The 12,030-nt window shown below is 40.5% G+C and overlaps 2 protein-coding genes across 3 annotated transcripts; one reads left to right on the forward strand and one right to left on the reverse strand.

The window, feature by feature from the left end:
* Positions 1 to 4,838: 4,838 nt before the first annotated feature.
* On the forward strand, positions 4,839 to 6,958 carry LOC133863489 (pentatricopeptide repeat-containing protein DOT4, chloroplastic-like). The gene has a single exon (XM_062299445.1). It carries the CDS (start codon positions 4,947 to 4,949, stop codon positions 6,942 to 6,944), a length of 1,998 nt encoding a protein of 665 aa, XP_062155429.1. The 5' UTR covers positions 4,839 to 4,946; the 3' UTR covers positions 6,945 to 6,958.
* A 418-nt stretch (positions 6,959 to 7,376) lies between these two features.
* Positions 7,377 to 10,711, reverse strand: LOC133863499 (calnexin homolog). Of its 2 annotated transcripts, XM_062299465.1 has the most exons (7): positions 10,570 to 10,711; positions 10,327 to 10,428; positions 10,135 to 10,204; positions 8,239 to 9,365; positions 8,068 to 8,139; positions 7,850 to 7,966; positions 7,377 to 7,741 (listed from the first exon to the last, which is right to left on the reverse strand). In XM_062299465.1, exons 2-7 carry the CDS (start codon positions 10,417 to 10,419, stop codon positions 7,592 to 7,594), a joined length of 1,629 nt encoding a protein of 542 aa, XP_062155449.1. In that variant the 5' UTR covers positions 10,420 to 10,428; positions 10,570 to 10,711; the 3' UTR covers positions 7,377 to 7,591. The 2 variants fall into 2 exon arrangements, with proteins under 2 accessions (XP_062155449.1, XP_062155442.1); XM_062299458.1 differs by lacking the exon at positions 10,570 to 10,711 and having other exon boundaries at positions 10,327 to 10,563.
* Between the last annotated feature and the right edge of the window lie 1,319 nt (positions 10,712 to 12,030).

Raw genomic sequence — 12,030 nt, forward strand, 5'->3', positions numbered from 1 at the left:
AAACAAATTAGTTAGTAATCAAGGAATATTTACGGAATTTACACCTCACTCAAAGAGTAGGCTGGAGATATATATGGGATCATCCTAGTCATCTTATGGGTTTGCATGACTAATTCTAATATACACTATTTTTTAATTTTTTTTAACTACCTTCCATCTCCAATATTAAAAAGGAAAAAAAAAAAAAAAAAATCGTTTGCATGCACTAAATGCGGACTACGCCACGTCAACTTTAATGAATAAAAAGATTAAAAAAAGAAAATGGTATTAAAAAATTAGTGGCGTTCGCGTTCGTGCATGAATTGGGTTGGCAGAGTTGGACTGTGCGGTCTTCGGAGAGCTGGCACCCTGCTACTAGAAGATGAGATAGGGAAAATGACAAAGTAACAGTCAAACAAACTCAGCTTCCAGATTGCCAATGCATAATGCGTGCGTGGGGCCGACTTCTGTGTGCGTATATATATATTATTAGTTTGTGTCACACGTGCACCGCTCACCAGCTTGTAGTTGTACCAAATCTAAGCTTTAGGCCCCTGGGAGAGTCGGGATACGCGTCATGACAGTCCCGTGTCATCATCGTAAAAAGCTGTGATAGTCGTCAAAATGAATCTAGCTGCAGGCTTGAGCTGCTCCATCATGTTCCCTCCGTATTTTCTAATTTTCTTCATCCAAATTTTAACAACCAGGAGCACATCCGTACGTTCACCTTTTTTGACCGGGGGACCGCTTCCGGTGGTAGCACTGTGTTTGCGCTGTGTCGCTTCAGTCGTAGATCTAGAGCCCCGTGAATCCTGCGGCTATTAATGGTTTAGGCCGGTTCTTCTCAGCCAATAGCAACAAAAAAAAAAAAACAAATATAACACTGTATCCACTTATTAATGGGCGGTTGGCTAGCTTATCTTATGGACTCAGGATCAGAATTTCTCATTTGAGAAACTAATAATAATATAAGAATGATGGATTAAGCTCAATTTTGATAATAATAATTATCAAATTTACTTTAACCATATATATATATATAACTTAAATTTAAATAAAATTTTGAAAATCAAGTAGAGCCGTGGGTTCCCTGGCCAACACTTTGTTTACTTCATATCCCTGCTTCTCCAATTTTACAACAGTGATTGTACCCCTCACCGGATGCGCCAAACTTCATTATGGTTCACCTATATTTTACAAAGCCAATTAGTCAATTACCAACTACTCGTTGCTGTTTTTTCTTTTCTATATATTTTTTTTAAAGTTTGTTATATTACTCTATAGAAATGATTATCTTTCCTCTCGTAACCTTATTCTCATTTTTCAAAATTATTATTATATCTGTATGGCCTATGTGTATTTCACAATAGTTGTGACAATTTGTGTTGGTGTGCCAGATCCAAATCGTGTTGAAGCATATATGCATAAATATATTATATAGATGAACCATAACTTAATTATTAATTAAACGTTGTTATTTTTCATTTGTCACATTTGAAAGTACTCCAAAATGTTATTTGTTACCGATTCAAACCACGTGTTCAATCTTTTTCTTTTTTCCCGAGCGGGAAAGTGGTTGTTAGTAGATAGGAATAGGATAGGTTATGCGCTACAGTGAGTCAACATTGTTGAGATTAATATAGTGGGGATCACAAATTTCTAAATCCCGTGTTGTGATAAAAGACCATTCAACTAAAATTTGCTTTGATTGTTAAAGCTTCTTTTTCACTTTACATTTGTGTCAATATTTTATAACATTTTTTCAAAAAGAAAAAGAAAAAGAAAAAGAAGGAAGTCTTATATATAAAACACATTGTTGGGACACTTTTCGGTTGTTGCCCAGGTATTGGAAATAGGGTGGACAACCCCTTTGGACCCGGGTTTGTTAGAGATGGTTTGAAGCCCGAAACTCACGCTAATTGGGAGAGCTGGCAGCTAATGAAGCAATGTAGGCATACAAAAGACTTGAGTCTAAAATTAAATCAGGCATGACAATTGACAAGAAAGCTCATTTGAAGCAATCAATAGTCATTATATTTAGTTGCAGCGGTGATGACAATCATGACTTCAATATCAACAGTAATTACATATAGTTCCATAGGTTCAATGACAATGATAATACGTACAGGTTCGGCATTAGCAGTATATTAACAAGTTTAGAAGTGATAATCATGTCATATTCATACCAATGATGGAAGCACACTTAGCAGGTTTATCAATGACATTATATGCGTGTTCACAGTAATAGTAACTGTGCGTCTAACCGTTTGTTCATCAGTTAAAACAATGAAGAAAATAATAAGTGATTAAGGGAATAAAAATGTGACCGCATGATATTGCAATGGTAAATGACATAACCTCAAATTGATAGCAGTTGAGCCTCTGACAAATGTTGGGTCAATGTATTGATACGAAAATAAGATGTTAATGGTTGAATGAGATGGGGATTCTCTCTACCTCTCCCTCTCCCTCTCCCTCTCTGTGATTTTGTATTTTTGAGCAAATGTCTCCTCTCTCGTTTGTCCACTTCCTTCCGCTTGGGTTCGGTTCCTTTTTATATGAAAGTGAACCTTCCCTTGAGGCTTGGGCCACATAAAAGAAAATGAAAGAAAAGAGTAATGTGATATTCCTTTTTACCTTTTGGGTATCCGGTACGTTCTCGGATGGGTTGGTAAGAAATAAGGCTTTTGTTCTTAAAATTTCTCATTAATGGCCTTTCCTTCTCAAATATGCAAGGTGATGGAAAAGAGATTTAGACTATTGAGGTGCATTAATTTACTTAAGAGGGTCACTTGTCAAGGCTTAAGAAATTTAGTTGAGGTTTAATCATTCAGCTTGTTGCATACCAATTTCATGTCATAATCTCACGAGTCACGACAGAGCTATTAGTCTACATTGATGGCTTCCAAACTACAACTTCCCTTTTTCTTTCAGACTACAATTTATCGGCTTGGTTCATGATTGAAGAAAACGTCATAGGTAAGTGTTGATTATAATCATAGTTTGTTAAGCTAACGCTGAGCTTTCTCCTCTTTTAATGTTGATTATAGCTAGCCATATATGAGGTTGTTGTCTTGTTACTTTTGCCCATCGAGATGTTAAGATGATTCTTCTTCAAACTTTCACAATTCAAATTGAATTTAATGCGCCCTCTACCGGTTGGGTCTTGCTCTTTACACATTTGGTTCGAGATTCATGTTGGGCAAAAGTGGGCCCTTCAAATTTATCAAGAGCTGGCCGGATTTAGCCCTTATTGTTGGGTTTCTTCCTGATCAATGGAGAGGGGGTGCCTGTTGTCCCTTTTACACTGAGCGTCAGAATATGGTGCCTTGTCCTCCCATTTCTATTTTCTATATCGTGGTTTGGGATAGCATATTGACTTTGCGTGCCCAAATCAGATTGTCGAACTTGTTAATGCCCCTGAGAATCGAAGTTCTTTGTAGTCGCCATCAGGGCAACCGTGTACCCCTCAGCTTGTTATGGAACTTTTGGCTTTGTTTTGGCAGTCTGTCTTCCACTACGAATATGCTAACCATAGTGACTTTGCATGCCTAAATTAGGTTGTTGAACTTTGTTGGTATAGTTTTCGGACGGTGACGTGTCAGCTTATGATTGGTTCTCTGAGGGCCTTGGTATAAGGACTTGGAAAATAACAAAAGCACACCTAAGGTTGGCCGGCGGAACTTTCTCCGATGGCTAAGTCAGCGAGAGCTTTTTATGAGAGTGAATAAATGTTGTTAGAGTTAAGTGATACCTGCCCCTTTTCTTATTTATACCCTCTATCATTAATTAATTCGTGCATGTGAGCTTTCACAATCCCAAGTTACGGTTCACCTGATGTGGGTGAACAGTAGCTTAATATGACGTGGACGGCGACGAGATACGGCTTTCTACCCCCTCGGCATGGCACACAAATCTAGTATTCAGCGCATGGCATTGTTCCCCAATTTGACTTCTGGCCTGATATGACCCACTAAGCATTTTGGTTAACAAATGCTAAAAATCTTAATAAATGCGGGGATTTTTCATTCTGAGCCATTAATACTTGTCAGGCCAGGCATATTTTATGTTGTATCTCTCGGAAGTACTCTCGGTGTGATTTTGCTGGTTCTGATTCCCTAAACGGTCTCCACTATCCGGTAGTACTCATCTTTACCGAAAGATTGGTCCTCTATGCTAGTACCGCCGCACATACCGCGTAACGTTTAACTGGGAGGTTTGTAACTGTTCCGTTGAATCTGGTCGGGCCCGGATGGTTCATGGGCCCACTTGGGCTTGGAGAATGATAATTCTCCAACAAACTTGTTGATGCCCCTGGAAATCGAAGTTCTTTGTCGTAGCCATTGGGGCAACTGTGTACCCCTCAGCTTGTTATGGAACTCTTGGTTTTGTGTTGGCGGTCTGTCTTCCCCCGTGAATATGCCAACCAATTTCCCATAGGTCATGATATGGGTCATGATAAAAGCTTAACTAACCTTCCATTTGGAAGTACCGTTGAACGTAATTTAGCTGAAGTGGCTCGTAAGCAAACCCAAATTGACGACACTTGCTTGAGCCTTGAGCCACAATTAAAAAATCTTTGAATGGAGATTTTAAAACAAATCAGACCCCGATAGTCTTCGAAATTGAATGTTGACCACCACTCTTCATTTTACAAGAGTAATCAACACTTAATACTTAATAATACTATTATTAAAATAAATAAATAAATAAATAAATAAAACAATGAAATTCATTGCTCCTATTTCTGATATATTTTTTTAGAAAAAGAAAAAGAAAAATAATAATTAAAAAGGAAAGCACAAACCACACCTGGGACAAACAATAGAGGACATTGCCGTTTCTAAGCTTTTGTCATTTTGGTTTAATCCTTATCCGCTCCAAACGGCAATGCCTACGCTTTTCACTACTGCCTGCTTCCCCGACCCTGTCTTCAGATAAGAAACAAAGACACGCAGAGCTGAAACATGTATGTCCTTCCGTGCGCGCACGCACAGATTCAGCCCTACATTTTCATGTCTGATAAACACCCACTTAGCACTACCCAATCCAAATATTCCCGTAATCTTCGAATTAACACCAGGCTGGCTGGTGAATTGGACCGCCGAGTGTTCGATGAAATACCTGTTTCAGACACGCGCACATTTGCTTGGAACAATCTTATCCAAACCCACCTCGCTAATGAAGATTTCCACCTTGTCATTTCAACTTACCGACAAATGCTGCTCCGGGGTACTGCGCGTCCCGATAGGCGCACCCTACCTCGCGTTTTGACTGCTTCTTGGCGTTCCGGCGATATATTTATCGGCAAACAAGTCCATGGGCACGCTCTCAAGCTTGGCTTTTCTTCCGACCACTATGTAGTTACTGCTTTGATCGAAATGTATGGCCGTCTTGATAGCGTTGATATCGCGAGGTGGGTTTTCGAGAAGTCCCCTCATAGGAATCCCGTTTCTTGGACTCTGCTAGCCAGGTTGTACATCAAGCAAAACAAACCCGGTCTGGCTATTGATATATTTAAGCAAATGGTTGACTCAGGGGATGAGATAGATTCGGTGGCGTTGGCAACGGCAGTTGGTGCCTGTGGCATGTTAAAATCGCTGCAACAAGGCAGGAAGCTCCACCGGATTGCTAGGAAATGTGGATTGGAGTTTGACGCGTTGGTCAGCAATACCCTCTTGAAAATGTACATCGATTGTGGCAGTATTAAAGATGCTCGGGCAATTTTTGTTGGAATACCATCAAAAGATGTCATTTCATGGACGGCACTTATTAATGGGTATGTGAAGAAAGGAGGATTCAATGAGGGTCTTAAATTATTTCGGCAGATGAATATGGAGGGATTGGTAAAACCTGATTCTCTCACATTCTCTAGCGTTCTACCAGCCTGTGCAAGAATGGCGGCGCACAAGCATGGCAAAGAAATTCATGGCTACCTGCTTAGAAGCGGTATCGACTTGAATCTCATGGTCCAGAATGCTGTTATGGACATGTATGTGAAATCAGGATTCATCGAATATGCTTCAAGGATTTTTACGAGGATGAAGCATAAAGATGTGGTTTCATGGACTGTGATGATATTGGGCTATAGTTTACATGGACAAGGAGAGCAGGGAGTTCATTTGTTCTGCACGATGGAGAGGAAGTCGAGCATACATATAGATCAAGTCATATATGCTGCTGTCCTCCATGCTTGTAGCACGGCACGCATGGTTGAACAAGGAAAGTTCTATTTCAGCTGCATCAAGGCACCTAAAGTCGCAGACTATTCTTTAATGGTTGGTCTTCTAGCTCGCGCTGGGCTGTTCGATGAGGCAAGGATCTTTATTGAGGAACGAAAGGTTGAAAGGCATGCGGAGGTTCTGAAAGCACTGCTAGATGGCTGCAGAAACCACCAACAATTAGTATTAGGTAAGCGAGTCATTGAGCAGCTCTGCGATTTGGAGCCTCTTAATGCCGACAACTATGTGCTACTCTCTAACTGGTATGCTAACAGCGAAAGATGGGTGATGGTTGATAAATTGAGGCAAACAGTAAGAGACATGGGTTTGAATCCTAAGAAAGCTTATAGTTGGATAGAGTTCCGAAACAAAGTTCACGTCTTTGGCACGGGGGATGTATCCCACCCAAGATCAGAGAGAATATATGGGGAATTACAGTGTTTGCTAAAGAAAATAGAAGACCAAGGATATCGGCCTAATCCAGATTTTAGTCTCCATGATGTGGAGGAAGAGCGAGAGTGCATTCAAATTGGGCATAGTGAAATGTTGGCCATTTCTTTTGGGCTCGTCACCACACAACCGAGTGCAACAATTCGCGTAACTAAAAACCTCCGTGTGTGTCGCAATTGCCATGATTCTGCAAAGCTTATATCCAAGACAGTAGGACGAGAAATCATACTTAAGGATTTAAATTATTTCCATCATTTTAAGGATGGATTTTGTTCATGTGGCGATTTTTGGTGATTTTTTTTTTTGTTCGTCTCCTGATGTTTGGTGCTTCAGCTAGTCGTATCTTGATTCTCCACTGTTCTGGACCATGGAAATTACAAAATTTGGTTTATTCGCCAAAAGAAATTGCAATAGTTCACACATCCTATTTGCTTTGTTACAAAAAATAACCCGGAGATTATTAATATGGCCCCAATATTTTAAACTGATTTATTAGTAAGCCCTTTACTACCAGTTCTAGTTTTTTATACGCGAGCATTGTGATCCCTAAAGATTTTCCCCCTAATTTTATTAACAAGTAAACAAGTACAGCCTATAAGGCTCTTAACTCCACTTCATACACCACAAAATGCCATTCCGCAAAGATTATCAAAACAGATTGCCAACGAATAAAAACGGGACAAGACCTAAAGTTACCACCCTCAAAAAATATGCAGAGACCAAAGGTAATTAACATGCCAGTCAAAGCGTGGCTGGCTCGTAGCATATTTCCTCATAAACAACAACAATCAAAACTACTAAGAGTTTTACAGGCTACACGAAAAACAGAACAAGAAAAGAAAATTTCAGGGAACATCACTTAAAGTAAATCCAGTCACTCAATCCCCAAACTCCTCAAAATTGCACAAGTAACAACCAAAGGCGATTCTTACGTTCCTAGTTCAGTTTTCCCTTCTGGTAGACCTCCTACGAGGAGGGGCAGCAGCAGCATCCTCCTTCTCATGCTCCTCTTCCTCCTTCTCCCCACTGCTTTCTTCTTGATTGGTGGAGGTCTCTGCAGGTGCAGCTTCGTGTGTTTCACTGACAATGGCCTGCAAGTTGCAGGGAAAAAGAATATTAACAAAGTATAATGATGTTGTTTCTAACCACATAAATAAGTTTTCATAGATATGAAAGTATTAGTGATGCATAAAACATACCGCTGTTTTTTTACCACCAAAAAGGATTCTAAAGAAAACTGTCAAAATAACCACCACAATTGAAGCAATAACACCAATTGTTATATTGGGTTGTTTTTCTCCCTTTTCGATGAGATCCTGCAAGAAAAACATACAATCCCAGTTATAGAACCTCCCAAGCTCAACTGAGCAATGCATTAGACGGAGACGTACAAATGATGACAAGTTCTTTAACTTACAATGATCTTTGGTTTGTATGCATCCAGGAAAGGAATGTCCCCTATCTTGTAAAGAAGGTCAAAAACCTTCTTCTGCAATTATTGATCCAAAAATAATTGTTAGAGCATGAAATAACAAGAAATCATCCAAGTACAAAGAAAACTAAAATACAAGGGAGAATGGGTAATTACCTGCAAGCCAGAGAGGCCATCTGAAAGACCAGCAGCTGCTTCTTCAGCCTTTTGTTTCTCTTTCTCAATGTCAAACTTTGGCTTCCATGTTGTTAGCCTGTACGATTCTGCAAGCTTCTCATCACCCGCAATGAGAATATTGTCAAACAATATGCCGTCCTGCATTGTCCAGATCTCAATGCCAATGGCAGCAATGGGCTCAAAATCAGGTTTCTCAAGCTCAAAGTAATCAGGATTAGGGATTTGTTGCGGTTTCCATATGCCCTTATAATCTGGGTTATCAATTAAAGGAGCATGCCATTTTCCTTTATAAGCAGGATTGCTCTTCGTTGGCCTCTTCCACTCACCACAACCAGGTGCACTCTCGCACTTCGGATTATCAATTTTTGGTGGCTCCCATTCACCATCTTCTTCGTCATCCCAATCTTCTGGCTTTATAGAATCAGGATCATCAATCTCATCAGGCTCATCATCCAACCATCCTTCAGGTTTCACAGCTTCTTCATCTTCAATTTCCATGGGTGCATCCTCATCCCAATCATCTGGCTTCACAGCATTTGGATCTGGAATCTTAGCCCGTTCATCCCAGTCCTCCGGCTTCTTGTCATTTGGGTCAGGAATTGTCTTCTCAGGAATTAAAGGCGGCTCAAAATCATCAGCAGAGAGGACATTTGCCTTCTTCTTCTCCTCCCCATCTATTAAAATACTAAGGTCATTATCAGGTTTCAGTATTGCAGTGAAGACATGGGAGAGTTTGTCGGAGGGCACAGAAGGGGGGCTCTTCAGATGGTGCTCAACATAATCCCCAGTCTTGGGGTTCTTGTGCTTAAAGATGAAGTGCACCTTGTTTGTGGAGCCACATTTGTCAGGTCCAAACATGATGGAATATGGAGAATCATTATCAAATTCCTTAGGTTGCCATCCAGCCTCTTGGGGTCGGAGGAACTTCAAGTATGCACCACCACATTCTAGCCCATCCTGGAGCCGCACCTCAAACTGTAGAACAACTGTTCTGTCCTTGAGGCTAATCTGGTCCAGCTCTTTTACTATTGCATACTTCTTCGCCTTTTCGCTAACCAGAAGGCCATAATCGTCATGTCCCTCGCTTTTTGAATGCTCCCAGACACCTAAATCGGAAAAAGCAAATAATATAATCATAATTTTCAAATGAGTAGAGAAATCACATAGAAGTAAGCAGCCAATGGCAAAAATGTGACAGAATTACCCCCAAGGGATTGGCTCAATGGTTAAAGGGGTCACTTGGGGTTATTCATTCCCAAGTTTGAGCCCTCATTGAGTTAAAACCGATCTCAAGGGGCCAGCCCTCATGGCGAAGCCCGCAACTCAACCGGGTCCATGCGGAGAGGGGCGCGAAGTATAGGCCCCGGGTTTACCTCTTAAGGGTGGGTACATGAAGTGACCCTGCCTCGAGGGTTCCCGGTTATATAAAATAAATTTTTTAAAAAAAAAATGACAGAATTTATTGGGGGAAGATCTGGATATTACTGTAACCTTTTCCTTTTCTTGCTTTTTTTTTTTGGGTGGGGGGGGAGGGGGGGGTTAATTTTCTGTTTCAGAGGACTGTGAAGACATAGAAATGATTACAGAACACCATTAGCATTAACAAGGTTGAACCAGGATCAACATCAAAACCACAATGACCGTGACTGAAGAGGGATGAACAAGTAAATATCGGGGGCAGTGTTTATTTAGAAAGACATGTCAGCAAAGCTTCCAATTCTCAAACTGATCCTCAAGCCAACGGTGACTAAAATTGAAACAGACAGGCTGAAGGAATTCAAAGCACAAAAGAGAAGAGGAAAAAAAAAATATCATAATATAAGGAATTAAAGGATCTAAAAAAATAGAGAAGAGAGAAAGGGAGGGAGGGGAAACCTTTGTAGTCATCCTTCTGAGACGCAATCCAGCGCCCCTCGAAAGGTTGGTCAAACGGCTCGTAGTAGATCTATTCATTTGGCAAATACTCCATGAATTATTATTTTTATTGAAAAGTAAAATAGAAAAGAAGAAGAGATGAAAGTCTAAAACATTTTCAGAGAGAGCGGGTGGGGGTAATGAAAACGTTACCACATCGGAAGCGCAGATCTGAGAGGCGAAGGAAGCAATCAGCAGCGCTGCTATCACCTGCTGGAGTGGATGGATTTTCCAGCTCCCTTCCATCGCCAAACCCTAACCCAAAGCCAGCCCCCGAATCAGAAAACAGAACCAAACAAACAAAAGGAGGAAAGAGAGCTTTCTTAAGAACAAATGAGCAGAGAGAGAGAGAAAGAGAGAGAGAGAGAGGGGCGAGCAATGCGTAGATCGAATAACCTTTCCAGATGGGGGTGACTTTGACGCTCCACTACTTTTTGCCCTTTCAAAACGTAGAGATGAACGAAGTGTCCAGTGTCACTTCGGTAAAGGGTGGAGTGGGGGTCATTTTTGACATAACCCCTTTCACACACCAACTCCCGTTATTTTTTTTCTTTTTTTTCTTAAACGAAAATAACTTGCGCTATCATTTATTCTAAAAAAGTCGAAGGTATATAAGTTGAGAAACGAATGACAGACTCCCATATACTTTAACTCAGATCTAACTGTTTAAAAAGAATTATAAATTTTACTAGAATTATATTTAAACCTCATTTATAATAAAAATTTCAATAAAATTTGACTCATATATGAGTAGACCGTACATAGTAACAAAGGAATACACAAACATATCTAACAGAAAAATCAACCTAAGTTGGCAGTAGGGGTACTGTATTCGCCAGAGGTCGGCGCATGTACTGCACGAGCTGCCCCCGGAGCTACCAAACAGCAGATCAGCCTCCTTGTCTTCGGGCGCCACTTTTGCACAACGAAAAAAGGCGCAGCGTGATCGACACAAGCTGCTCAAGAAGAAGACCTCCCTAGCGCGTGACAGACATGCGCCAGTCATCAATAACCCTCACGGCCAATGCGAAAGACGGCAGAACCAGAAAACGACAATGGACCCATCTGAGTGGCACATGTCTCTTAGAAGCCGATGGAAAAGTGCCAGATCTGGCATTAAAAGATAGAGGAAAAGATGAAGTTTGGCCAAAACACTCCATCGACGACACGAACGATAACAACAACTGCTCACCGGACGTCTCAAGATGAACCTCCTGTTAGAGAACGAGAAGAAGAAAAACCAACACAAAAGCTCCAAAGCCTTGTAAAGACTCAGAGAAGGACAGCCACCATCGGATCTACCCTAAAAAACAAAAGCTTCACAACCTAATGGCTGGAAGAAATCTACCTCCACTGATACATACCATGGAAGAACAAAAAAATACTTCATAATCCTAAAAGGACTAAGAGGTACCACCATCGGGGGAGGGAGGGAGTGGAACCTCCCCTTCCCGGCGAAAATCAACCCTAAAAAAAGGACTTACTCCCGTTGTTTTCTAGATGCCCAATTCATTTTAATTTTTTCTCTTCTTTTCCTTTTACATTTACACGTGTTATTTGTACTCACAGTGTGAGACTCATCTCATATATACGAATTTCATATTAAATGTGAGTGTATGCATATCATTTACCTTTTCTTTTTATGCGGGAGATGTCAGAGACTTTGCCAAAGACAAATGACTAATTTAATTTTTTTTTTTCTATTCAAATATGGGAAAAAGGAAAGACAAATGAACAATTAATTTGGAGTGAAAGCTACATTGTTACTAAGCCAAAGGACCAATTAATTTTCTTTCCTGCGGCCTGAATTTGAAAGTCTGTTTCCTTCTTGCATGTATTTTAAATTGAGCTGGTTTT

Source organism: Alnus glutinosa, chromosome 1 (genome assembly GCF_958979055.1).
Source record: "Alnus glutinosa chromosome 1, dhAlnGlut1.1, whole genome shotgun sequence".
NCBI lineage: Eukaryota > Viridiplantae > Streptophyta > Magnoliopsida > Fagales > Betulaceae > Alnus > Alnus glutinosa.